Source organism: Mycteria americana, chromosome 1 (assembly GCF_035582795.1).
Source record: "Mycteria americana isolate JAX WOST 10 ecotype Jacksonville Zoo and Gardens chromosome 1, USCA_MyAme_1.0, whole genome shotgun sequence".
In the NCBI taxonomy this organism is placed as follows: domain Eukaryota; kingdom Metazoa; phylum Chordata; class Aves; order Ciconiiformes; family Ciconiidae; genus Mycteria; species Mycteria americana.
The window spans coordinates 76,408,601-76,434,886 of record NC_134365.1 but is presented as its reverse complement, the minus strand read 5'-3'; the positions used below and the strand labels follow the sequence as shown (position 1 = coordinate 76,434,886).

General features: G+C 48.1%; 1 protein-coding gene across 1 annotated transcript; it reads right to left on the bottom strand.

Annotated features, from left to right (window-relative positions):
* Nucleotides 1-640: 640 nt before the first annotated feature.
* On the bottom strand, nt 641-25,438 carry SSPN (sarcospan). Its single transcript, XM_075506744.1, has 3 exons — nt 24,926-25,438; nt 11,597-11,683; nt 641-6,590 (listed from the first exon to the last, which is right to left on the bottom strand). Exons 1-3 carry the CDS (start codon nt 25,256-25,258, stop codon nt 6,225-6,227), a joined length of 786 nt encoding a protein of 261 aa, XP_075362859.1. The 5' UTR covers nt 25,259-25,438; the 3' UTR covers nt 641-6,224.
* Nucleotides 25,439-26,286: the final 848 nt, after the last annotated feature.

The following is a 26,286-nucleotide window of genomic DNA, read 5'->3' as shown; positions in this document are numbered from 1 at the left end:
TCACTGTTTCTCAGCGTGTTGGCAGGCTTGGGCAGTGAAACGGGACGGGAGGCTTTCGCTTTTCCGTCAGCTCCCCTTGGTTCCCCTTGTGTGCCGCTCGTCTGCTTGGATTCGCAAGGTGGAAGGGAAAGTGTAAATGTCTGTTTTCTATTATTTTCATCACCATTGTTCCCTAAACTATCCCACCAAATCCCAGTATAGTCAGTATAAATGGGGATAGCTGCAGGGCTTGCTATCCCCATTTATCAGGCACATTACGGATCTGGGCCACTGGCTGTCCCTCCCCTCCCTGTGCCAGCACTGGCAGCTGTGGTGCTGGAAGAAAATGTCACAAAAAAAGACATGAGGGTGGCTTCCACACCCCTCTGCATGCATGCGGCTCCGGCTCCAGCAGCGATGCTCCTAGCCAGCCCAATGGAGGACAGATGAGGCAAAGGCTTCCTCTTGTCACAGTTTTGGTGAAAGAGAAATCCCACACTGAAGTAAGAAGAAATCCCTCTTCAGTCAGCTTCGGGCCATTTAAAAACAGGGTTCTCTTTACACGGCCACAGGGAGTGAAATAGGGTTAAAAACCTGCCTTGCTCAAATATCTCATTTCCAGGACAATCACAGCTCTTAACACCCAGGGCTGCCTTAACCGGTGCCACTCTCTGTATCTCCCGTAACTTGAGGTCAGCCCGGTGCTTGTCATTCACAATACATCTGACTGAGGGAGAGATGTGTATTCAAACCACCCTCCGCAGATTATTCTCCCGGCTCGGGCTGGGCTCCCGCTTGTGTTCGGCAGCTGGCTCTCAGACGCCCGTGCCAGGCAGGAATACCGGGGTGCACCCGGGTGAAGCAGGGAGTCACTTGTGAGCTTTGGTGGGTCTCGGCTCCACGCTCTCTCTGCAGTCAGTTACTGTACGCGGGCCTTAATGGCTACGCTCTAATGCGAAGATGGCTTTGTGGAGTGGGAAAGCATTATGGTAGCATGAAATATGCATTGCCCGTATCTTCCTAAATAAAACGAAAAAAGAAATCCCCAGCCCCTCCCAGCAAGTTTGAAGTTTAGATGAGTCTTTCAACTGTTTGCTTGGACAAAGGCATGGAAATCAGGTACCAAAACCCAAAGAAAAATGTACCCTGGTCTTTGTAGATGCAATCATCATTTATAATATTTGACTACAGAGCCAATTTAGCAGAGGATAAATGCTACTGATTCGTGATTATATGAGGCAGCAGCGGAGCAGAAAGCAAAAATCCCTGGGGCGGGAACTGCAGAGACCTGAGACGAGCTAGCACCAAAATCCACCTTCTTGGAGCCCTTGCTACAGGTGCTACAGCCCGTGCGCAGCCACCTAAAAATGAGCTCGGGAAGACGTTGACGGCTGAAGGTACAGTGCTGCCTGACGTGATAAGGCAGAGGGCTTCCATACATCTCAGAAAAACTTGGCCCTGCCTTGGGATTTATGTTACAGGCCGACAAGGGGAGAGATCCTCGACTTCAGCCGCCCGAGCCCGGCTGGGAGTGGTGGGTGCCCGCTGCCTGCCGTGCCGCACGGTGCCTTAAGGAGGCTTCGAGCTTCGCGCTCGGGACTGTGCTGCTGTTGTTCCTCTGCACCTCCCTTGAATCCCCCTAAGCCAACACCCTTTGCTAAGACCGAAAAACATTTTCCAGACGCAAGCATGTGTACGTGTGTGGGTGGGTGGGGTGCAGGGGACTATGAAAATTTCAAGGGGACGTATGACATCCTGGCTTTCTAAATATAGAGGACCTGAACTGCGGCTTCTCTCACACGCTAGCAGCGTGCTTTCTGTTTCGAAAGGCCCCCAAAGCAAATATTGCACTGGCTAGTAGCGTGAAAAAAAAAAAGAAAAAAAAAAACCCTAGTCCTGTGAGTTGATTACAGTTTCCAGTGCTGTTGCGCAGAGCTGTTTTTTAGGCAACGCTCCAAGTGGTGCCCACGCAGAGCCGGCCGGGCCGGCGAGGCGCAGATGGCCGTCACGTGAAGGCGGTGGCAGGAGGAGTGGGCTGGTGGCAGCCCTGGCACGGGACCTGGCGGCGCTTCCTCTCCGCCCACTGTCCCCTGTCCTTCCAGCGGCAGCAGGGGAGGGAGAGGGGTGCGAAGTGCAGCCCCCCGTCAGGAGCGGCTGCTACCTCGGTGCCCGGTGGGGTTGAGAATGTGACATTTTGGCTCTGTGTAAGGCCGCGTCTCGGTTCCCTTTTCGTTGCCGTTATTGTCGCTCCAGTATTTGCATAGCACAACATCAAAATGCCTCAGAGCCAGAGGAAAGTGGTAGCTGCTGCTTCTCCTTTTAAAAAACCAAGCAGTTATCCATGCAACACCGTCGCTGTCTGCATGTGCTCGGGGCGGAGGAGCAGGCATGTCACCGGGGAGTTACGGCCTTTGGAAAAGTTTTGCAGAACTGAATTTAATCGAGACTGATGATCTTTAAGCCAAGCTATAAAATCCAGTGAAGAGTTATATCCCAGTAATAGACCCTATTAGAGGGTCTAGTGCAGTCTATAGAAAGGATCTCCTCTCTATTAAATTCTCTAGGGCTTGAGTTCTCATTTACACAAAGGGCCCTTTTAGCTGTGTAAAATGGCCATAAAGTAGGTGTAAAAATGATTGATGCCGTCTTTACAACCCCTTTACACTGGGAAAACAGTGTAAAGTGGCCAGGGTGCAAATGAGAATCTCACCTGGGTTTGTGAGAGTAAATTACATCGAGGCCTTTGCAAATTCTGTGTGTCCGTAGCGGTTTAATCCTACCCCTTTCTGCAGAATTCACCCAGAGAATGAATTTCCAGGACTTTAAAAAAAAATGGGTTTTTATTCAGCACCTCTGTCCTTTCTGAGCCTTTTAGTCCCACTCTTTCTCCTGGTGAAGTCCATGTGGACTCTGACACCGGGAAAAGGCTGGGAGCTGTCTGAATATGCTGTGGTAGGTGAAAATCCTTTAATTAGTACTTTCCAAAATCCTTGATGTGGGCAAAATACATGTTGTAAAACCATACCCAGGGGGAAACCGGTTCCAAACGCTGCCGTGTCCATTTCCCCATCTCTCCTGTTTTGATTTTATGCTCTTGAGAGATATAAAGAGGAAATACAGAAGTTAGTCTTTGCTAGATCAAAATGCCCCATATTTATTCATTAAGCGCTGAAGCACCAAGAGAATATGTGACGAATATCGCTTTCTTCCAGAGCAAAGGGTTAAGCTGCAACGCGCTGATTAGTGAACCGCACTCGGCGGCGGAGGCTCGAAGCGGAGGGTGCTCTGCTACGGAGGTGCGCAGCTCGCTAAGCGGAGCAGGCTCTCTTATCCAGATCTCCCTTCTCTTCCCCGTCGCTGCGCTGAAGGCATCGGCAGCGACGCTGTGATCGTCACCGCCGCCTCTTTCCTGCTCTAGAGGAGTCCCGGCAAGTTGAAGCCCAGGGGTGAGTAGGCAGAGGCCAGGCAACGTGAGCCCAGCCCCATCTAACGGGGGCTGGCCTCTGGGAGCCTGGCGCCTGGGAGGTGATGGGAGACAGGGAGTAAAAACATGTGGGTGAGACGGAGGTCAAAGGATTAAGGAGACAAAAGCCCGGCTCTGGTGGAAATGCCGCTTGGCCGGGGCCAGCCAGCCGTCTCCCACAACAGCTTGCCGCTGCCAGCCTGCACGCAGCACAGCCTGAGCTAGAGCACTGCAGACCAAGTTATCTTCTGAACAACAAGGACATTTGGGAAAGGGCAGGGTGGGAAGCATGCCCTGCTCTGCCAGCAGAGCCCTCCTCTTGCTTCTCCAGCTGTCGGGGCGCAGCGCCTGGTGGCGAGGGCGGGAGGAAGACCCGAAGCTCAGCTGTCGTTCAGCCTCCCCTCGATCCCTTTCCCGCTTCTTGTTATCTTCTTTGCGGAGAGGAGAGCCCACATTTTTGGCCGGAGGGAAGAGCAGGCACAGCAAAGGTCGTGTAGGTGGGAGGCAGGTATATCCTCTGCCCTACGTTTCCACGGAGAGCACAGCTGGAGTCGTGCGAGGGACGGGGGGACAAACCAACATCTGAGCACAAGCAGCAAGTGAGAGGCACTCCTATGGACCCACCCCGTATGGGAGGCTGGCCCTGGCACAGGGCCGCGAGCGCTGCTTGCAGCGTGCTCCGCTGGAGTCAGGGGACATGGGCTGGTTCCCACCACCGCACGGACGGCCCCGCCGATGCCGGCGGCCTGGTCTTGCGTCGCCGACGTGCCTGCAACACTCCAGTGCTGTCTCAGCTTGCTCTGAGCATGCCTGGGAGCCGGGCTTAGGACTTCGGATGGATGACGGCACGTGGGCAAGCGAACAGGCACCCTTGCAAATGTGCCCCGCAGCCACGCCTACTAGAGTGTTATTTTTAGGTGGATAAAAAAGGCCATTTGGAAGCTGGTCTCAAAAACCTTCGTTTTCTGAAGCTCCTCACTTTGCAGCTTGGCAGAGAGCACCTTGGTGATGCTACATCTACTCTAGAAGCACTTTCCGTGACAAAAACTCGAGCACATACACCGAGCAGTGCTCTAGGTGGGCCACGGGAGACTTCACTATGTTGTGATCTTCTGACCCTGGAGGTATGCTGGTCTAGCCCTGGGCTGGCATGTGATCACCACATGGAAGACAGTTTTTGGGTAGGATTAGAGCTACTTAGACAACTAGCTTTTGCCAGACTGGGTTTTTGACTCCCTGGTGGCTATTTTTGCTGCAGAAGAAGAAAGTTTTTGCTTCTTTGAAGCCTTATAGAAATTGTATTTGCTTCCTCCTTGCTAATGATTGTGGCACAGCTTTTCTGGCATGTGATTGCTCCACCCCACCGCAGAAACACCCTTGCTCTGATGGGGATCTGGAAATCCCTAGTCAAGAGAGGGCGTGAGCACCAGCTGCCTTGCCCTTGCACAGCTATCGGCAGGCAGTGCAAAATGCTGCCGGTTCAGAATTGCTCCTACATTTAGAAGTCCGTGCTGTGCAAGTGGAAACGACGGCTCGAGGCACAAACCGACATACTTGTCTCAGTATAAGGCTCGATATAAGGCTAATAAGACATGAAGCACTTCTAGAGCCACACTTTCAGGGTGAAAAAGCACTGTTTGGATGTGGTTTGTTATTCTATGCTGCTTATTAAGAAATCGTTATTCTCTTGCCCTTATTATTATAAATGATGACTTTGGGAGACTGGCAGTCTCTTCTTGCTTCCCTCCCTCCACCCCATTTTAAAAACATTCATTGTTGCAGGGATACATCTTTCAGGGCTGTTGGCCCAACTCCACTGCTGGTGTGTAAAGCTGATTGTCTTCAGAGGAGTTACACCAAAAATGCATTTGGCCTTTTGTGCTTGGAGTATAATTGGTGGAACTGGCTAGATGCCGGGTTTGGGAGCCCGCAATTACAGCAATGTCAACATAGTTTGCAACGTGACTAGTGATTTAGGGTCCTCCACTTTAGGAGTGCAACTCGAGGTTTCTCAAATTGATCTTTTCTTACAAAGTGCTGAGCACTCGTACTTCAGAAATCTGTCTGGGGTCTCAAGCAGGGCCCACCAAATCACCATTAGTCAACCCACTCATATTGTTGTTTATTAGTAACTGGATTAGGTAACCTATATCATTAGTCACTCTGAAAAGTCTTATGTAGATTTTATGTGGCAGTCGTCAATATATTCACTTTGCTGTTGGTCTCAGCCTGCATTTGAAGAGGTCTTGACCTCCCTCATTACTTTTCTGCATGGTAAATCCCCGTCAGGTTAGTGTGGATTATACCCAGAGCATCCGAGAGACAATATATTCCCTAAGCGTGATCAGCATAATTATAATTAAGCAGTTTGGACCAGATCCGTATCTGGTAGAAATCAGTGTAGCTTCTCCGAAGGCAAGAACAGATATCGACCAGCGAGGGAAGTGGACCCTATTTCTTAACTGCTGTAGCCCTGCAGATGAGTTCCCAATGATTTTTTAAGCTCTCATTTTGTCTATGGCTATTAAAGATCCTCTTTGGTGAGTATTTGTACAGCTGCATCTTTAGGACTTTGTGACCTCTACATAGTCTCACAAGGGACCTTTTGCAAGAGCAGCCATATGTAATGCTCTTAAAATGATCGAAAAATATATTCATTAAAACTGCGTGAATGTTTTTCCCTGTCAAAACCCTTATAAACGCTCATCCATCCGTGGTGTCTATGGTGTCAGTATGCTGACATTTTCCCTTCCCTGGCTACAACCCCCCGCCAGCTCAGACCCTATACTTTCTGTTGCTGGCCTTCACTAGCAGTTAAAGGGTAGAACCGAACGCCCACGTAAAAGACCTGGTATCTGTGTTTCCACATCACGAAGCATGCCAGCAGACACACCAGGGCTGCGATCAGATTGAGGACCATCTGCAGAAGTAAGTACAGGTTGAGTGTGCTGGTGAGGCTGCCACAGTCAGCTGCGTCCTGGTAGACGAAGGTCCTACCGAGGGGGTCTGCAGTGTCCAGTTTGCACTGGCAGGACTCGAGGATGCTATTGCAGGTAAATTTTGTCATCTGCAAATAATGGTGTGCAGCAAAAGCCACTGCCAAAACACAGGCAACCAGAGCCAGGGCACTCAGGAGAAAATACATCAGCTGAAAGAAAGAAAGAAAAAAAAAAAGAAAAAAAAGAAAAAAACACTCTTTTTCCAGCTACGCAGACAATGAGGAACACAGAACGAATGCATGCACATGTACTTCACAGGGAATGCATGCGTTCAATGGACTACCTGGACGTTGCGTGCTTCAAAAATTGCAAGACAGCTGTAACTCCCGGGTGATGCCAAGTGCGGGAGGTCATCTCAAAAACTAGTAATTCTGCCTTGCATATTTTACGTGAGTATTGCCTTGCAATTTTGAGACCTGACGAGAGCACCAAGAAACCTGTGTCTCTATACAGCCAGAAGCTTTCTAGAGAAGGAGGGAGCTTCTTCCTCTACTGTTGTACCTGCACTGGCTAGACTTACAGTCATCAGCTGAGGTAAATTCGTGCAGTTGCCTTGAGGCAGAGCTGAGCAGACTGAGGCTTGGGCTGACATATTATCTCAGGCTGTGCTGAGAAGTAGGTGATTTTGAAACTTTGCTCATGTGTTATTCCCAGCTCTTGGTTTGCATGCCCAAACAAATCTGATTTATACTTGCAAATCAGGCAGTTATCAATCCCCTTCCAAAACTTGCCCCATGAAGGTGGAGAAGTCTTTCAAAGGCATGAAAGAGCAGCAAGAGCCTTTCATTTCCCAGTGCTGCCCCTGCTATGGCATGAGAAGGACAAGGGTCTGTTTTGTCACTCCCCTACTCCTTACACCAGTGGCAGCTGTAAAATAGGGTGGCTTTTATCGCGGGTAGCTATGCAGAGGCCACCCCCACAAACGCATGGAAACCAGCAGCGATTCAGAGCCTTTGTCGCTCTGGGTTGCACCTGAGACCTTTGGATAGCAGAGCATATGGACTTCCCTTGCTTTTGATAGCTGGAACTGGCAGTTGCTGTGCTGCATACAAAGTATGTGTGAATGTATATTAAAATCATATTCTGTGTTTAGCCAAAATAGCATTTTTGGTTCTGTTCAGCACTGTAAAAACATTTATTTTTCTTGGCGTCTTATCTGTCAGACACATGGCATGGTTGGGAATCTGTTATTTTAAACAGCAGCTTCTCTCTTTCTCTCTCTCTCTTAACCTCAGTACCACAAGCAAACTATCAATATAAAAGCATTTTTTACGACCTTGAAACTCCAAGTATGTATGTCTTGATAAAATTCACACTCCTGGTGTATTTGTCTTGTATCTACAGCATGAATCAATCTTCCTATTCAGTTGCCAGCGTGAAAAAAAAAATATTTGGGCTTATTGCAGATCTTAAAGCACTATATATTTTTTCTCCCCCGTATCACCGAATTCTTACAGCAAGATCTTCGTTTCCAAGACTTGGCTACTATTAAATTTAATTACTTCCCCTGCAGCCTTAAACCAAGGGCAGCTTCAAAATGAGGGTGGCTCTTATTAAATGCAATTACTTTCCCCTGCAGCTTTCAAGGTAAAGGTCCATGGGAGAGGTGAAGTTGGAAAATGGGGACACCTCCTCATATAAAGCACATAGAAGGGAGTGCTACTGACTGATAGACCTCCTCCAAACAAAGACGTGGTAATTCGTAGGCCTGTGGCAATACTTTAAAAGATGGTGCAAATGTGTTTGATGGGGAAAATGGAAAACAGACAAGCATTGATGACCGTTGCTCTTCTCTGACAGACCAAAGTTGCTCTGCGATGCAGAAGACCTAGCAGACTGGCTGGAAGTCCCTGGATTCAGACCAGCAGGAGACAGAATCAGGCCTCCCTAATAAATGAGACATTAAGCCAAGACTACACGGTGTGCCTGATTCTCCCTGGCAGGTATTTTATTTAGCTGCCAATTTCTATCCAAAGTCAGTACAAAATAGCATGAAATCCACAACCTAAACTACTGCACTCCAGGTACAGTAAGCAAGAATTTGCCTGTTGTGTCTCTAAAGGGAAGGAAATCTCAGGTTCCCTTCTAAACGCACCAAATACACGGGCAGCTCTTACAGCAATGCTCAGAGGCGAGCAGAGATGCATGGGAACATAGGGCAATTTCCAAATAGCTTATTATTCTCACAAGATGTTTGCAGAGGAATCTCTCTGCGAGCCGCTGAAAATGAACGCATTTCCAAATACCAAAGGTGAGGCACATGCAAATATTGCCAGTGAGGGAGCACAAGACAGTGAGTGCTGAGATCCCATCAGCAGATTAATCACATGCCAGACCTGGAGGCAACTTCAGCATCGAAAATACAACCATGTAGTGAGCTCTGCCCAGGAACCAGAACTTGCCACTGGAAAACTGTTTTTTAACAGCCTCAGAGAGATAGGCACTGCGATTGCTGTTTAAATAGAAGGAGAAAAGGGAAGCGGGGAGAGACAGCGTACGATGAGGTCAGAGCATGGCGGCTCATCCTCCTTTGGGTTCCTCATATGAGGAAGACACATTTTAGCAATATTTACTGGCAATAGTTTTGCTCCGTGCCAAAAAGAAAATAAATAACCTAAGATGGATCGAGTTCCTCATGGAAAAGGCTTCTCATAGTTATCAGTGGTGAAACCAGAAGGGTTTGCAGACGTGGATCCAGGGGACCCCTTCTGAAGGCGGCGGTGGCTCAGGCACGAGCCCGTGCAGGGAACAGGAACTGCGGTGTGTGTCACGGCGTGGGCTGCTGGGGCTGGGTGGGCAGGAGTAGAGGGCGTCACGCTACCGTGGGAGATGCCATGATGGCAACCACAGTGAGTGACCTGGCAAATATTAGCAGATAGCCCAGGAAGTCCACAGGACATCTCCAAACTTTTCTATGATGTGGTCTTTTTTTTTTTTTTTTTTTTTTTGCCAAGGAAGAGGATCTCCCCTTTTAAATACACATGTAACAGCTGGGCTTGCTGCTTTGCCGTACTGCAGAGCATGCTTCCTGCAGATGCAGAGATGGGGCAGGGGCAGAAATTCAACCTGGGACTCACCGTTGTCCCCCTAAAGAGCAAAGCCTCCCTCCCTTTGGGTGGTGGTCTCCCTTTTTCATGGACGCACAGGCTGCTGCGAATACCCGCAGTGGTCTCAGGAAGGGACTTCTGCCGAAAGCAGTTCTAACACCTCCTTCTTTAACAGGATCCAGGGCTCACGCAAGTGTGAAATGAAAGAAGCAGCTGTCGAGAGGGAGGAAGGCAGAGAAGACTGCACGGGTCTCCTCCCATTTCCCACCTCGAGGGAGTCACTCGCAGTGGTCATAGGGTCACCTCAGGGGTTGACTAAAATCCCCCAGGCCTGTGTGTGTGTGGTTCTCCTCCCAAAGTGACCCTTGGGCTATGCAAGGGATCCTGGGGTGCCTACTGCACTCCAGGGACGCCTGGCCAAGATTTTCTTGTAGGATGACGCCCAGCATCTTGTAGGATGATGGCGGGCACCAGCCACCAGCATGGGGACAGGGCCTGGGCTGGGGAGCAAGTCCCTGGGAGGACAACTGGGGAAGATAGGGCTGAACCCAACTGCAGCGCTGGCCGAAGCATCAGGCCCCTTGAGGAGGAGAGAACGACCCAAGCTGCTCGGCTTTGTCTCATGGTTGTAATTTTGCATCCTCAGCTACTGACTGAACCAGAAGTCTTTCAAGGGAGACTTTAATTCTGCCAGGTGATGAGGAATAACCCATTTTACATCACCTGCGGAGCACTTCAAAAACATTTATTTTCTTGCAGGAGCAATGGCTCACGTTCCTCACTGCCAGGGTGGGTGGTGTTGCTAAGGGTGGCAGAGACATCTGAGCTGCCCAGCCCGACATGCCGTTCCCACCGCGAGGGATGACTCCCTTCCTGCTTGGATGCCAAGTTCAATTTAATGCTGCAGGGCAAGCAATAAAAAGCCTGGCGTGGCAGCTCCCGCCCAGCCCAGCAGCTCCCTGGGCAGCCGTAACGCTTACTTGCGGGTGTAAAGGTGACGGGGGTAAGAATGTAAAGGCAATCAAAGGGCAGAAACAATTGTTCTTCTTCTCCCTTTCTTTATGTAAGTAGGGGAGAAGCTTGACAGAGGCACAAAAGACACACCGGGGTCTAATTTCTAAGGGAGGATGAATGCCAGGTTTCAAAAAGCCACTCCTTGCATTTGGTTGCCTTCTGCCTTTCTCAGTTAATAATCACTGTTATTTTGTGTTGCTTGCATTGGTGTTTTTCTTGGTTATTATGTGTCTGCAAAATATTAAGAGCCCTGAAAATTACAATAATAAGGAAAAACAGCCCAGAAAAATGGTGTTAAAAGCGTCCCGTCTGGAACAAGCATTCTCGGCCTTTCTTTTCTAAGTCGCTGACCAGTGTCAACAAAGCACAATTTTGGGGACCAAGGCAGGGCATGGTGCATGGTTTCTGCGCCTCTCTTGCGATGCTCCGATGGGAATTTGCTTCATGGGAGAAAGCTTGTCCCCATGGTTTGCTAACGCCTTCCCATGTTCACTAATGCCTGACCCTGACACAAGGTACCATGCGCTGAGACGTGGCTGCTGGTGCTCCGGTACAGCCTCTCTCTCCCCGACCATGGAGGTGGGCAGGCAGAGATTTCCAGCCACGCTTTTTAATTTGCCTGTGCCCATGCAGTTTCTTATTTCATGGCGAGGAGCAAAACTGCTGGGAAGATGCTGAGATGCTTCTTAGATCACATTAAAAATTAAAACTTGATTTAAGTGGACCCATTTTATGCCACCCTACTTCTTACCCAGCTCTCTATGAACATCTCTACTTAATCAGTAACTCCCGATCTTTCACTGAACACTTCCCAAATTATTCCAGCTTTGTTGATCTGAATCTCTTTGATATGCTTAAAACATGGGAAATAAAAAGGTATCTTGCTCTGATGTGAAATATTTGTTATTAGAGTTTCCCCTTTATAGGCTACAGTTTCTTCCTTAGTTGCCTGGAAAATACCAGAAAACCATTCTTGCATTTCAGGTGCATTTTCACTTCTTTTCATGTGGTCTTAAAAATATCCCCAGTATCAACTTTTCTGATTATATTTAACGACATGAGAAGAAAAAGAAATTTAAAAAAAGTCAAGGTACCTTTACTGTGAACTGCACACACGTCTTCTCATCAGGTTGGTACGAAATACAGAGCATAACAAATCCCACTAAGGATACCACACAGACCTGCAAAAGAAGAGATTTTACGTGTGTCAAATTAAAAAAAAAACCCACAAATACAACATTTTTTCAAGTCAAAACACCTTTCTGTGTTAGCAGCACCATAAGTCAAGGAGCAGCGTGCCAGTCAAGTTGTTTGAGTAGGGGCTACAGCCATGCACGTAAGAGCCTCACACGTGTGAATGCACTTGTGAGGAGAGAAGAGCTTTAACCTTCACTTTACAGACACCAAAAGAACTTACTCAGAGGGACTTTTTGAATCAGACCTACAAAGACACAGCCCAGGAATAGCTTCCAGGATGTGTTTCGAGTTTTTGTCCATGTAGCTAACTATCAAAAAGGAGCAGAAGGCTTATGAAGTTGGGCTTTGGGCTTGCAAGCCCCAACAGCACCATCCTACGTACCACTGGATGCTGACAGGGTTTTTATGTCACCGGTACAGGTTGTAAATCAGTAACCATAGCTGCTGCTGGATAAGAAGCAGCACGCTTTAGAGCAGAGGCTTTCAACCTCTCCTAGAGTGGACACCTTACCAAAGAAGACGTCTCCCCTGCAATCGGAGACTGCATTTTAGCCCTGTGGCAGTAATTGCTGATGCTTAACAGTAATGGAAAAGTATTTATGCACTTTAGTATTCATTTAGCTGTCTTTATTATTAATTCTGAAGATTGAGATTTATTTGCAGGAGCAGATACTCACTGGTAGGCATTTTCCAGCCACGTAAGGAGGGAAGCTCCTGCTCTGGGGAGCTAGCCCAATAAATACGATTTCCTTTTTAAAGCAGAGTAATCTGGGCCCCCCATGGTGCTAAGCACTACAGTCGAGCGCCTTCCTCTCCCACATTTTTGGAGGACCCGTGAGCAGACTTCACAGGAGGACACAGGATCTGCATCTCTGCGACCAGACTGCTGCTTTCTGGCAGCTTCCCCCACGCCTGGGCAAGAGGAACCCAGCGAGGGTTCCCTGTGCCGCCGCAGGCTGCCGGGGCCGGATCAGGGCACACGAGGGGTCCTGACTGCGCCCGCAGAGGGAGAGGGCGTTGGTGGCAGCTGGAGCTACGCTCGCAGGAATCCGTGCGTGTCCGGGTTGCCTTGGACAAAGCGGTGAGTCGACGGCATGCACGTGCTTTGAAATGCCACTTCATATCACACCTTTAAGAAAGGCTCAGGTGTGATGAGCCTTAGTGGGGACCTTGGCTGAGATGAGCCAGCATGCTTTCAAAGGTGCCCAGGCCTATCTTCACGCGGGGCCGGGAGCAAGCTGTGGCCTCCTTGCTAGGAGCGTCTTGATTATAAATGATAGCCATTAAATTCCCAGTGACAACAGCGAGAACCTATATTTGTTTCCCCCCCTTCATTTCACTTCTGGGGTTTTGAAGACTTCTCATTAATTGGAGGCTTTCTGCTTTCCCCAAGCAGTGGGATTTGCCCTCTGGGGCCAGACCCAGGTGCGAATTGCCTTTGCTCAGGCGTGGGACTACGCCATGGGGATGCCTGCAGGAGCGCGGGGCTCCTTCTCTGCCCCATCCCCGCCTGCTCGCTGCATGCTACCGCAGTGCTATTCACATCCAGGTTTCCAGCTCCACGGGGAACTGCTTGACCTGCAGTGAAAAATGCGTAACTGTCCTTTTAGGTGGCAACGGTTAAACACATTTCTTTTATGATCTGATGGATAAAACACCAAATTTTTCTTTATACCTGCATTGTTGGTGTAAGGCACTAGACAGCAGCCCTGTAAAGGAAGAGTGCCTCTCAACACACGGATAGTCATGTCCCTCAAGAACCTGTGTGATTAATAACACTTTTTCTCATAAAGTTTTATTTCATGTCATTTCAGTAGGACATGAATAGGAAGTATTGCCTGAGAACATTTCTAAAGAAAGCGTCAGTATTATTTACTCTTTTCCATGTCATGTGTATTTATATTCTGGTCCTATGACTTACACAAGGCCTCCAATTTATTTGTTTTCTTCTTTTTATTGTTGACAGCCATAGCTGACAGGGTTGTCGGGGGAAAAAACAACCTTTCTTGTCAAAGGTCCTTCAGTGCTGGGGTTTTTTTTGCCCTATAGTGCTTCTATGTGACTCAACCATGTTTTATTTCTCAGGATTAATCGCCTGTGTCCTTGGTCCCTTGCACTGTGTATTAATCTTTTAATTCAATTAACATGCCCATAAAACTTAAATCTTAAGGAGATCATATCTCTAGTAATATCCAAATGATAAACTCCCCCAGTGGCAGTAGTGGCTGAAGGAATAAACTTGCAGCAAGAATTAAAAAAAAAAGCTTAAATACACTCGCTTAACGTTACATCCCCAAATTCATGTGAAATCAAAGGGGCTGCTCACCTCAAAGCGAGACCTAAGTATTTTCAGGATCTGGTGCTGAAGGATCTTGTTCTGAGCAATAGATCAATTTGCTTTGCTTCAGCTACACTAGTGGGCATTTACACTTGCATGGACCGAGGGCCAGATTTGCCTCCAGGTTACTCCCGTGAGACATCATGGGACCGTGCCCGCTCTCCCATTCCCGTTCCCTTTTTCCCACAGAAAGCCGACAGAGCTGCATTCATTTCCGAGGGCAGAGTCAGATACCAGTGGTGGAATTTTCTCTCTACCATCAAGTGCCTTTTACAACTTCTGGAAAACCCCTGCCAGCTTTCAATGCAGCAGGATCAGATCTCCCTCTTTAGAAAGCTTCCCATACAAAAAACTGCCGTTTAAAAGGATTTCCATCCCTGCGTGCGCTTTCTAAAGTTCCTCTGGGATTTAAATAATATAGCCAGGGATACTTGAAGAGGCGCATTTGTAGAGAGGTATTTATAAAAGATTACACTGGGTCGGGATTCTGGCAAGTCTTGGCCAGGATATTTCAGAAGGCTTAAATATTTCTTTTATAACAATATACCAACATTTTTTTTTAACCAGAAATGTGGATTTTTGTAAGTGACGGTAAAAAAGAATGTTGCTGAGAATTATGACCCATATATGTTTTACATTTCAGTTCTTTAAAGGTAAATTCACTCACTGGAGCAAACTGAAGTGCGGAACATTTCTACAGAAAACAGCTTTACGCTTCTATTTTATGCATTATTAATAGATCAGTTTTGACTTATACCTGTGAAGTGTAATAGAATAACTATAAAAATCCTCTGGTAACTATTCGTTAGGACCCGCTAAGTGACTAAGACAGCTGCATTACAGCAGGCACGTTATGGATGCTGTTGATGCTGATTGCTAAGTAGCATTAGGTAATCCTGTGTCCTAGTGTTTCAATAGCCATTGCAATATCCCAGCGTGAAGCACACGTTTCCTATGCCTTATTGACTAAGCACACAACATAAAATGCAATTGAACTTGCTTTAGCACTTGCTTGCCGCCAATCAATATGCATTTGTTATACAAATAAAATAGATTCTATAAGAGCTGCAGAATAGCAGTTAATTAGATCAGCTCTTGTAACTGTTATCTGGAAATCTAGAAACATGCATTTCTATGCTGAGTAAATTTCAACTCAAGTCTATTTCAAGATCCTATATTTCAAAATTTTCCAGATGGACTAACACACCCTCTGCTGAATAGGTAGTGGCGTGAAAGGTTATCCAAGGAAAGAATTTAAATTTAGAAAAGTACTGTCTAGAAAAAGACCTGAATGTGATACAGATGTATTTAGGAAGGGTACAGGTTTAATTTTGGTTAAGGCATACCCTGTGAAATCCCCCAGTTCACAATCCAGGGAAAGCAGCTGTTTACTAGAGCTGGCTGAAAAACTTAAAAGTTTATGTTCTAGAAAAGTTTCAATACTATTTCTTTTTAGCAGGAAGCAGTAGATGTTCCTTCCATTGGGCAGGAACATCTCAGGGCTGAAAAGTGACTTAAGAATTCCTTTTTTTAAACCACAATCAAAATAGGAGAAGACTTTTTCCGGGTTGCCCCCAGCCCAAAGAGGGCTAGACCCTGTTGTCGTGAGAACTTAATTAAGATCCTGTAGATTTCAGCAGGAACGGGACCTGATCCCAACCGCATTTAGGAGCGGGTCCCAGCTGATGTGCCTGGGAGGGTCCCTGCACCCAGGGAGATCTATAGCGTGCAGTCCTTGGTTCTTCAGGACTTTGGCAAACCAACTCTCCCGGCACGCGTGCACAGCCTAGGGTGTTTCCTGCAGCTTGGAGCCTCGCACGCTGCTGCAAAATAGATGGTTCAACAGTGAGACCGCAACCGTACTGCAACGCACATTCGGCACTTGCAAGGAGCATGCCTTTACAGATCTTGATCATCTTAAAACCAGAACTCAAGCAGGAAAGAAGAAGATTGATCTCAAGCTTTGTGTACCCAAAATCCCTCACCTCCCTGCGGCTCACTTGGGTCTGCTCCTGCCAGGACTAAGCACAAGGTGTACGAGCGGCACAAGGACACCCCGTGGTAGTGATGAAGATGGTTATGTAAGGTACGGAATTGGGGGAAATCTGAACACGTAGGGCACAAATTTCCACTGTGGTTTGCATTCATTACCTTTGCACACTGACATATTAATGTGGTTCACTTTATTTCGACAGATTTCAAAACCACAGATTGCTCTAATCTGTCTGCATCTCTCCCTTGTATATTTGTGAAACTGGTTTTTCTTTTGTTATTGCTGCTATTTTAGCCTGAGTGTTGCTATAGAATAGGTGATTTTCTCCAGCAAGGCACTTCCTACCCAGAGCATTTTGGAAACCCTGGCACATGAGACTGGTAAAGCAGGAGAGTTGGAAACATCTACCAAGACCTGAAAGAAGGAGGCAAAAACCTGGTTCAAAGGAACATCTTGGGTCTATGCCACACCACAAGACAAATGCTGCAAACACTCACAAAGACATAATATAGCTCATCTGCTCTTTATATGGGGGCTTATTAGCAAGAACCTCCTGCTAACCTCCTGCTAACCTTTAGGGTCAGAAAGCAAACACGTTGGAGGACCATACCTCTCAAATATAGGCAGTGCAATGCCACACAGCATTGCTGAGACCCACAGGTGGACTGTTCCTTTTTGATCAGAATGTAAACTCCCAAACTTCAGGGGAAAAACTGCTATTAACAGAATTAGGAAGAACTTTCCATTATGGACAAGTTATTTCATGGTTGCTCACTTGAAGACACTATGGATCTTTCTGTTTGTAGGGACAAAGGTAAAGAAATTATCTCTTGTAACTATCTCTGAAGTCTCTGGCTTACCCTCAGAGGCAATACTCGGCTTGACGGCTCACCTGCCTTATCAGATATGGCAAGGCTTAGCTCCCTTCCACACCTTCGGAGAAGCCATGTTATCCACCGAATTTAACAATCCCACTGGACACAGACTTTGATGCAAGAAAGAAAATGTTCCCATTGGCTTTGCCATTATGAACCAGGACCATCTCTGATGCCAGACATCTGCACGGGCTGTTGCAGACAGCGACACTGATGTTCATTCACTTTATGAGGCTTGAGGAAATGGCAACGAAAGTGGGTGCTACAGGCAGCTTTCCCTGCTAGCTTTCATAAGCCTCGGGTCAGCCTAGGTCTCACTCCCACATGTAAAAGCCAGTCTGCCACACAGAGGTATTGCACCTCAATGGGTTTTTTTTCTTATAGATTTCTCATTAGATTTAAGGACAGTCTAGTTGCTTATAAATTACTTCCAGAAACAATAGCTGTAATAATAATGATAAACATGTATATTGTAGTTGCAGGCAAAGGCCATCATCATCTAGGAAATCATTCTCTTAACAGCCATAAAGCCCCATGATAACTGACCATCCCTGCCCCACCTACAGGATAAAATGACGACGTCTTTACTACAGGTCCCTTCAAACCATGCAATAACACACCATGACAGATACACATCTTTCTTTTAAATTCTGTAAAGTAATCAAAACCCTGCAAGAACATTCATAATCAAATGAAACCATATTTTTCTGCAAAGATCTTTGCTGTTTAGGTCAGTTGCTCAGCAGTGAAAATGGTCACTTGCGCTGCGGTGAGGTTTAATTCCCTCGGCAAAGCACTGCCAAGGCTACCATCACTTATGAAGCCAGGAGCTGCAGCAGCAGTCCATTACTGCTCTTAAGTCAGAAACACGGTGCCGGGCGATCAAAATCCTGAGGGAACCAAACAAAAAAATTAAAAGTTCCCAGAGTCAGCAGTGATTTGCAACGTGAGAAGTGTAGCATGGGTAAGAGTGCTACATGAACGTGACTCGCCGTTTGAGATGCGTCCATGACTATGAAGTTGTGGAAAGCCATCATCTCTATAGTCATAAGGTTACCTAGGCTGAGGAAACCTGTTTGAACAACCTCCCTCTCCAAATCTTACCCAGGCTTTTTGCACAAACATAATCCCGCCAGGAACTCTGATTTCCTCCCTCCTTCTCCTGGAGGCTGTAGGGGGAAGGAGGGAGTAGCAGGAGGCTAAAACACAAAGGTGTCCAGGATTCGATCAGCACTTGGCCAGGTATCATACAGACCTCTGGTGTGCAGCTACCTTCTCAAACCATTCTTTGAAAACCTTTCATCATTTTTTCCCATCGAAGTTTTCCACTCTATACCTAATCAAAATAAAAGTATGGCTTTCAGCTAATCAGGCATCAATGCATAGTTACTCTTAAAAAATGATGAGATTTAATGGCAGAGGGCTCTGAAGAATACAGCTGTGGTGCTACATACGTATATGGCTACAAACAAGCACTGGAAACCTCACCATAGCATATGTCACGCAGCGTACCTTGTTGCATACCATCCAGAGTTTCACGTACTTTGGAGAAGGTTCAATTAAATACCTAAACTTGGAGGCTCTTCTTGAAGGCAGTCCTCCCTCAAACCTTTTGATGTTTGCCCATGGCTAATTGAAGCTAGCTTGTATAAAAAATGGATGCCGGCATGACTATAATTTCCATTAGCTGCTTTGATGGCACCAGTTTTTAAGTGTCACCTTTTATTAAAAATTGAAATCGGTTTCCCTAATAACAAGTAAAAGTTAAAAACCCAGCAAGACTGTATAGGAGGTAAAGCCTGACTGAAAGCCACCTCCACAATTGCTGCAGGAAAAGGTGTCAAAAGCAACAACAAAAAAACCCAGCAAGGGGCCAGGGCTAACAAGAAAGTGTCTCTCTCCTTTCAGGCTTTAAAAGAGAACACATTCAGGGGTTTTTAAATAGTCAGTCATCCCCCATATCAATATGGAAGGGGATCGGTTGCCTCTTGCTCTAGCTGGGGATGCTTCCCAATTATTGACCCTCTCTAGGAAGATAAAAAGGTTGCCTCACGCATAAAGGGGTTCTCTGATGTTTGGTAGGGCCACCACTGTGCAGCCGGAACGTCCGGCCTCGTGGAAAAACATTACATCCAGCAGGTGGGGGATCCGGAAAGAGAAAGGCAAGGAGGCTGATGGGGCTTACCTGTACAGGTTTGCCTTGTTTTATCATGTGAGCAACCATGTGCAGAAAGGCTCTTGGTGGAAATATCTACAGAGCCTCATCTGTGGGGAAACTGTCAGAGACAACGTGGCCCTTGAATTGCTTCATTACACCGAGCCTGGGAGACCATCTACATTATAGGAACAGGTGCAGCAAATCCCTTCTGGTCCAGAGGAGCACGGGTCTAGCCAACCCCAGCTAATCATCAGGACACACTTAACCCCAATTTCTAATTTATATCGCTATATAGCACGGCACTGTCCTTTTTTCCCCAGACACCTGTATACAATGCTTCATCCTTTCAGCGTGCATCTCACAACAATGCTCTCAAAGCTTCCCCTGAACGGGTATACACACCACCACCGTTGTACCCATTTTCAGGATGAAAATCCCAACCCCTGGCCTCTCCCGGTTGCCATCTTCTACCATTTCAAAAGTCCAGCTTAATTTTAGGGGCCCTGCTGCTTCCCTGGGAATTGGGGATGCCGGAGCGACTTTGCCGAGAGCTGTACAAGCCAAAGAGGGTGCTGGGTGCGGGGAGCTTGTCACACCGTCTTCCTGCCATTCCAGCCCCAAAGCAGCACAGACTCGGAGAAGCTAAAGAGGCAGAGGCTGGGTCAGCACTGCCTGTTACAGGCAGCACTATTGATTTTGGCACTCAGGTTCCCCAGCCCACAAGCACGTGCCGAGTCAGTGGCAGGACCCACTGTCGGAGTCAGACTCTCATGCAGAAGTACATCAATTAAACAAACATCTCAATTATCAGCATCTGATAGGAATAGGGATATGCGGCGTTGGGAGATAGTCCTGGCTGCTTGCTACCCACATTGTACTAAGCATCGAAAGATCTTTGAAGCATGAAAACCAGTTAAACTCCTCCGTCATATGGACGGGTTGTCTTGCACCGTTTCCTGATGCTGCCATGCAACACGCTCGCTCTTGCCCCTCATCTCCTGCAAACTGTCCCTCACGGCTGGGTTTTCCAGCTATCGTGGGATCTTCATTTGTCTCACCTACCCTTGTCTGCGAGCTGCTCGGAGCAAAGGATTTGTTTCCTTTTGTGAAGGTTTTGGCTTAATTTTTTCTAAAGGTTCTTTAAAAGAAAGGTATGAAAACTTAGAGAGACATAAATATTTCTGACCCCAGGTAAATGAAGAATAATTAAATTGCTTTTTCAGTTAAAAGTCCGCCTGCCTTCTGCACCACAAAGCCCCACATCAGAGAAGCCAATGCTTGAACAGTGCTGCCAAAAGGCACCAAGGCATGGCTACCCCTTGGGTAAAGCTCAGGGACCCTCTGGCCTGGGGAAATACCTGGGAGATGTGGCCCTGAAGGGCCTGAGCAAGGAGAAGCATCTGAGCTCCTGGGCTGGGGGTTTGGCCCGTGGCAGATCTTTTGAGACAATTTTTGCAATAAAATAAATGACAGCTGGAGCCACAGTTGCTGCCTTGAGCTGCTTGAGAAACAGATTTTTTAAAAAATGTTTTTAAAAATCCCGATTTTATGTACATCCATACATATATACAGATTTAAAATAACTTTCCGACAGAAATAATAAACACCCTGGATAATAATTTCTGATGAGCATTTCTGTAACCTTCTTAACTGCCTGAGTCTGCAAAATGGGGCTGAAAGGGAGCTTGCCTGTGAAAACTCTGATACTCTCTATTTTTGATCACAGTGGAAATAATCTAAGAGCAGATTTTTCAAGGAGAAATACATCGTTTCTTCTTCTGGGTGTCAAAAGGCCACAAGCTAATGAAAAAGAATGAAAAGGATACCATTAATATCTACTGCTTCTGCAACACTTTTCATCCAAGGATCTCAAAGCAAGGGGTGACGGATAGCCATTATTAACCCCACTTTACAGGGGAAATAACAAAGTCTTAGCAAGGTTAAGTAACTTGCCCAAAGCTACGCAGCAAGTCAGTGGCAAGAAACAGAAAAAAATAAAGCCCTGCACTCCCGGGTGGATTTGTGAAGAGTTTGTCCAAGCTCCTTCAAAACAGCAAGAAGGAAGAGCCTGCCGGGGTGGTCCCGCCTGCAGTTTGGGGTGCTCAAGACGGGCCTCACGGAAGAGCCGGGCAACCGCTTCAGACCTGGACACCTTCGCTGTAAATGGCTACAGGTAGGTGAAAAAAATGCCACCCTCACTGTTTTTAATGGCATTTATTTGCCTGTCCCAAGCAATGCGGCAGAGGCATTTTACAAGGAATAGGTTGTTGAAGCTGAGGCGGAAGTGGTAAATCACGTAGGCTCCGTGGTTTCTGTCCATAAACCTTTCCTTTGGTTTCTGACTAATGCCCCACGGATTTCGGACGAAATGCATTTCGAACCAGTAGGTTTTAACTGGGTTTCATGGTGAAATGCTTCTGATGCAACGCAAGCTGTATCGTTTCCTTCTGCAGGAGCTGCAGGAGGGAAGGGCTGGTGCCAGGCACCCCTGGGGGGGGACCCCTTCGGTGTCGGGGGCCTCCTCTGCTCCCTGTCAGCACATTGCTGGCCATGTTTATTCCACAGGATGGTGAACCAAATCCCTGGCCTGCATTATCCTCACAAACCCGGGCGGTCAGGTTTTGAAGCGGTTTGATTTGGACTGCCTTGCATGGTTTTCTTCAGTAGCATTTTACTCTAGCTGCTTCTCTAAATAAATTCCTTTTCATTCATGGTAACGCACTAAAGCACTTGATTTTCAGCAAGGAATGGTGTCACCATTTTGCCACTAACAAGAAAAAAAGATCTTTCAATCAATCAGGGTCTGTTTAACACATTAGCAATTTTCCTTCATTTTGCTGTCCTCCTGCATTAACAGCCGGAGGGTCAAATCCAACCCTGGTGCAATTCCAAAGGAGTAACACTAGGAATGAGCTTTGCCCATTATCTCTAATGTTGCTAAAAAGGTCTCAATAATAGATTTTTTAAGTTCTTGATTCTGAATACTAATCAGGTCCTTTAAAAAGAGCACTTGAGTGGGATGCTACTAAAACAAATATGCTCTGGTATTTTACACTACATCTTTCTGTTCTGTTGCTCATTTCTGTGCGAATAAATGAGTTTCGGGAAGTCACTTTCTGCCACGAGGTTTGTTCTCAAGCAGCACGTGGGTCATCCATCCCCTACCTATATGCCCTCCATGCAGCCTCCCACAGCAGCCGAAGAGCCAGCCCAGAGGACGTCCAGCCACACGTAGGATGTCCTAGCCAAGGGCCCTCCTTCATGGACCAGTTTCCCCCCCAGCTCTCCGGAGGCCAGTCCTCAGCACGCTCCCTGCCACAGCTCACCAGCAGCACCCTGTGACCTGCACACCCAGAAACTCCAGCTCAGCAGCTCCTGGCCATCTCCGTCTGATGTTCCAGTGGGTACCAAGTACCTCCATGGAGATATCACAACAAACTAAATGCAGCATCACATTGTACCTCCTGCATTTTGCCCCTCAGATATATGCTTTGCATTGCTCCCGTGGTGCAATGCACGGCCAGTGCTCCACAGGTGCTCTCTTGCTGGGAGGCACTGGGGCTGCACCGCCACCTCCACCTCTCCTTTCTAGCACTGGTTTCCCTTTTACCACCCTCTCTTCTGGTGTCAGACACCTCGTTCTCTTCTGCTCTGGGCCGAGGGTGCAGGGGAGCAGTGCTGTTCCCCAGGAGCCTGCCTGGGCACCTGCCCCCAGCACAGGGTCCCCGCCATCACCCTGAGGGCAACCAGGCGGGCACCAAAAGCCATTTTGAGCCAGGGAGGAATCAAACCGCACTTGAACGTGCGGGTGGCTCAACACGGCACCAGAGCGCCTAAGGTGAGAGTCACCATCGGACTCAAACCGTGGGTGCAGCAACCCCTCCCCACGCGTCCCTACCTGCAGCCCAGAGGGTGCACTGGTCTTCCCAATACCCTGTAACACGAAGCTAAACAAAGCCCTGACCCCCAGAGCCAGCACGGTCCCAGGAGATGTGTTCCCCCAGAGGTTATCCTGGCTGGCTGGTGAGTGCAAAACACGACCACCACGGCCGAGAGGTGAGTTTTGCTTTGAGTTGGGGATTAGCTCAGGTAGGCACACGGCGAGCTTTTGCCTGTTTTTCAGCAGGGGGGACTCTGAAAGCGACTGAGCTTTGCCTCGCGTGGGCATCCGAATGTTACTACTGCCAGTGGCTGCTGCTAAAAACAAGGAGGGTTAGAGCTCTGCTTTCAGAAAGTAGTGACTTTGGTGGGGTTTCGGGCCTCCCCAAGGGAGATCAGGCATATGTGGATGTCTCAGACGGATGCTGTTTGGACACTGATGACATTCACATGGGCCAGGGGCTGCTTCCATGGCTTTTCTCATATCCCTGGCCGTACGCTAGTTCAGTCCAGCTCACTCTTTCCCCAGCTTTTTCTAGTGAAAAACTATTTCAAACCTGGGATACTACTAGTGCTGTCTGGAAAAGACATAACCTGACCTCCAGAATCCCCAAAATAAACAAGAGGAGTGAAAATGTCACATGCTGCTATTTTATCATCCGTACTCCCCCCTGGCTCGTAACAGCAAAAACCCCAGGAGGAAGTTCTCCTCCTGAGCAAGGGCAGGCTCTCACCCCACGAAACATCACTAAACTCTTAGATACCTCTTCAGTCAGAAGAGAAACAAGAAGGGCGAGATGAGTAAGACAAGCTCTTCCTTTGGGAGCTCAGGCCCTGCTCCTTCCACTCTTTGGAGGGTCGCCCAGCAGGATTAATACAGCAAACCCCAAACAGTTCAGGTGTGCGGATAATCCTCCGACTGGCAAGGAATTACATGTATGGGAGATGCTCCCATAGCTGTTTTATTTATTTGCTGGGAGTTCTTACAGTCTAACAGCACCCAAAACAGTGCCAACACATCAATATATATTTTCCTGAAGCCTGCTGCCTAGGGAAAAAACCCGCATACTAAATTACGTCTATGGCACATCCCAGTCCCACAATCGCCGACCCTGTCTCTCCACAGGCAAACCGCACATCCCCGAGCACACGGCCAAGCGGGGCCACCCCGCGCACGGCACCGAGACCCCCCCCACCTCCTCCCCACCTCTGCAGGGGTGGCCTGCGCTGGGGACCAGCCCGGGCTTCCCCATCGGCGGTGCCTCCTATTGACGCCCAGCAGGACCCTGCCCTTTACCCCGTCCCCGCCAGCCCGTGCGGCGAGGCCGGCGTGTCACTCGAAACGGCGCGTGACTTGGTGGGAGCCGCCGGCGGGCCCTGGGACGGGCTCCCTTTCCCTGCCACGCTACCCATCCACCAGTGCCGTCCCCCTCCCCACGGCCACCTGCAGTCTCTCCCTCTGCTGGGGGAGAAGTCGGGGAGCAGCGGGCAGGAAAGGGGTTAAATCGCGGCGGTTGTTCAACACAGCACAGCGAGGAAGCTCAAAAGACAGCCATTTCTCTCCTCTCACTATTACCAACGCCTGGCTAAAAGTTGAGAGTTATGCTCTCACTTCTACAGCCTGATTGTTATGGTTTGGTGGGGAAAGAGGGAAGGGAGTGTAAGTAATCAACATTTTTTTCAGCATCACCAGGCAGGAGTTCACTGCAAAGCACAAGCTAATACATACATCTAGTGAACAGCAACCCTGTATTTTATTTAAGGTCTGGTGGGTATTTCAGGGAAGAAGATGAAAGATCGTGTTATTCTGCAGGAGCAGTTTCCTTGGGAAAGCATACCCAGACATTTAATCCCAGGAATATTTATAGTTAGCATAACTCAAATGGTGTTGTGCATGCAGTTGGTTAGTCTAAAGTGGAGCGTCATGCAGCTTGCATTAATGTTGGCAAAGGCACTTTATGGAGAAACAGACTTTATGCTTACAATTATCCCAGCCCAATATGGAGTGTCTCTGACTAGCAGAGAAGAACTGATGCCTGCCATAAGGAAGCCCAGCACTGTTACAGAGATGCCTAATGCCAGCTGCAACAAAGCAAACAGCAGCGGGAAACGGCAGCCACAACAAGTGTGGGATTCCTCCTCCTGGCCAGTTTTGGGATCCCCCTTGGTTTTCTTCTGCTGCTTCTTCTTCTTCATCGCGGACTCCTGCGTCTTGCTCGAGTCGGTGCTTTTCTCCCCTTCGGGCGCCTTCCCTGTCTGGCTCTGGTTATTCAGGGACGTGCTGTGCTGGGGTTTCTTCTCCTCCTCCTTTCCCATGCCGATGAACTTTAGGTTTTCACGTGCGTGTGTGTGTGCGCGCGCTGATGGGGGTGTGAGTTTTTTTGCCCCCCAAAGCTTCGCTTTGTGCTGGCTGAGTTGTTCCTGGTATTTGAATCAAGGAGGCTGAACAAATATGGAAAACATTTGGAGCAGATTGTCAGAGCTTCGAAATGCCACATATAGCCCAGAGAAGAGGGGGATTCAAGGGGGGTAGCGAACTGCCAACATGCAGGCGCCGGCTCTGCACGGGGGCTGGCTGTGCACGCACGGCCGAGCATGCGTGCTGCCACGGCTACATAGGTGTGAGCACACACGTGTGTGCCTGTTTGTGCAGGAGCCGGACAGGCAAATAGCCTGCAGAAAGTCTGCATTGCCAGCTGATGAAGAGGAGGGAAATCTGTCTCCCCAGGGAGCCGGCAGCGATCAAGCGCCTGTGTCTGCGCGCACGCTGAGCAGGCAGGTAGGAGCTCATCACGCCACGGCTCCCCTGGGGATTGCTGGCACACAGAGCATAACTCGGTGAACCCACGCAGCACCATGCACACAACGGGCACGTTTCATGCACCGGCTGAATCAGATGAAATAGGTGCATTTCCGTGGGAGGGAGTTGATTATGTGTATGGAAAGTATGACATTAACACAAATAAAAATTCAAATTAATATCCTGGGGAGCCAAAAGGAACCCTGTCTCTTCCCAGAAGTTGCAAAAGCACAGCTAGGCACGTTTTATGATGAGGCAGACAGGGACCAGTGATGAGGACTGGTGCTTCTGTGCAGGTACTGGTAGCGCATGGAGCCGAACAACTGCTGAGCGAGTTTCCAGGGCTGTAAGGCAGCCATACCAGGAAGATTGTTTATGTTACCTAAAAGAGAGAGGGATGTCTTATTGTGAACATGTGGTCACTGCACTTTGTCCATACGTTGGCTCACGTTGGTGCTTGGGGACAGCACACCAACAGAAGCGTTGGGGTTTTTTTCCTGGAATACTCTAAAATTTTTCTGCAGCTGAATCCAGTGCTGGGAGC

Excerpts from the sequence above, each read along its gene's own strand:
- SSPN (XM_075506744.1), bottom strand. The coding sequence starts at position 25,258 with ATGGGAAAGGAGGAGGAGAAGAAACCCCAGCACAGCACGTCCCTGAAT. Across the intron at positions 11,684-24,925 it reads CATATTGGGCTGGGATAATT|GTCTGTGTGGTATCCTTAGT; the intron begins GTAAGCATAAAG and ends CTTCTTTTGCAG. Across the intron at positions 6,591-11,596 it reads GTGTGCAGTTCACAGTAAAG|CTGATGTATTTTCTCCTGAG; the intron begins GTACCTTGACTT and ends TCTTTCTTTCAG.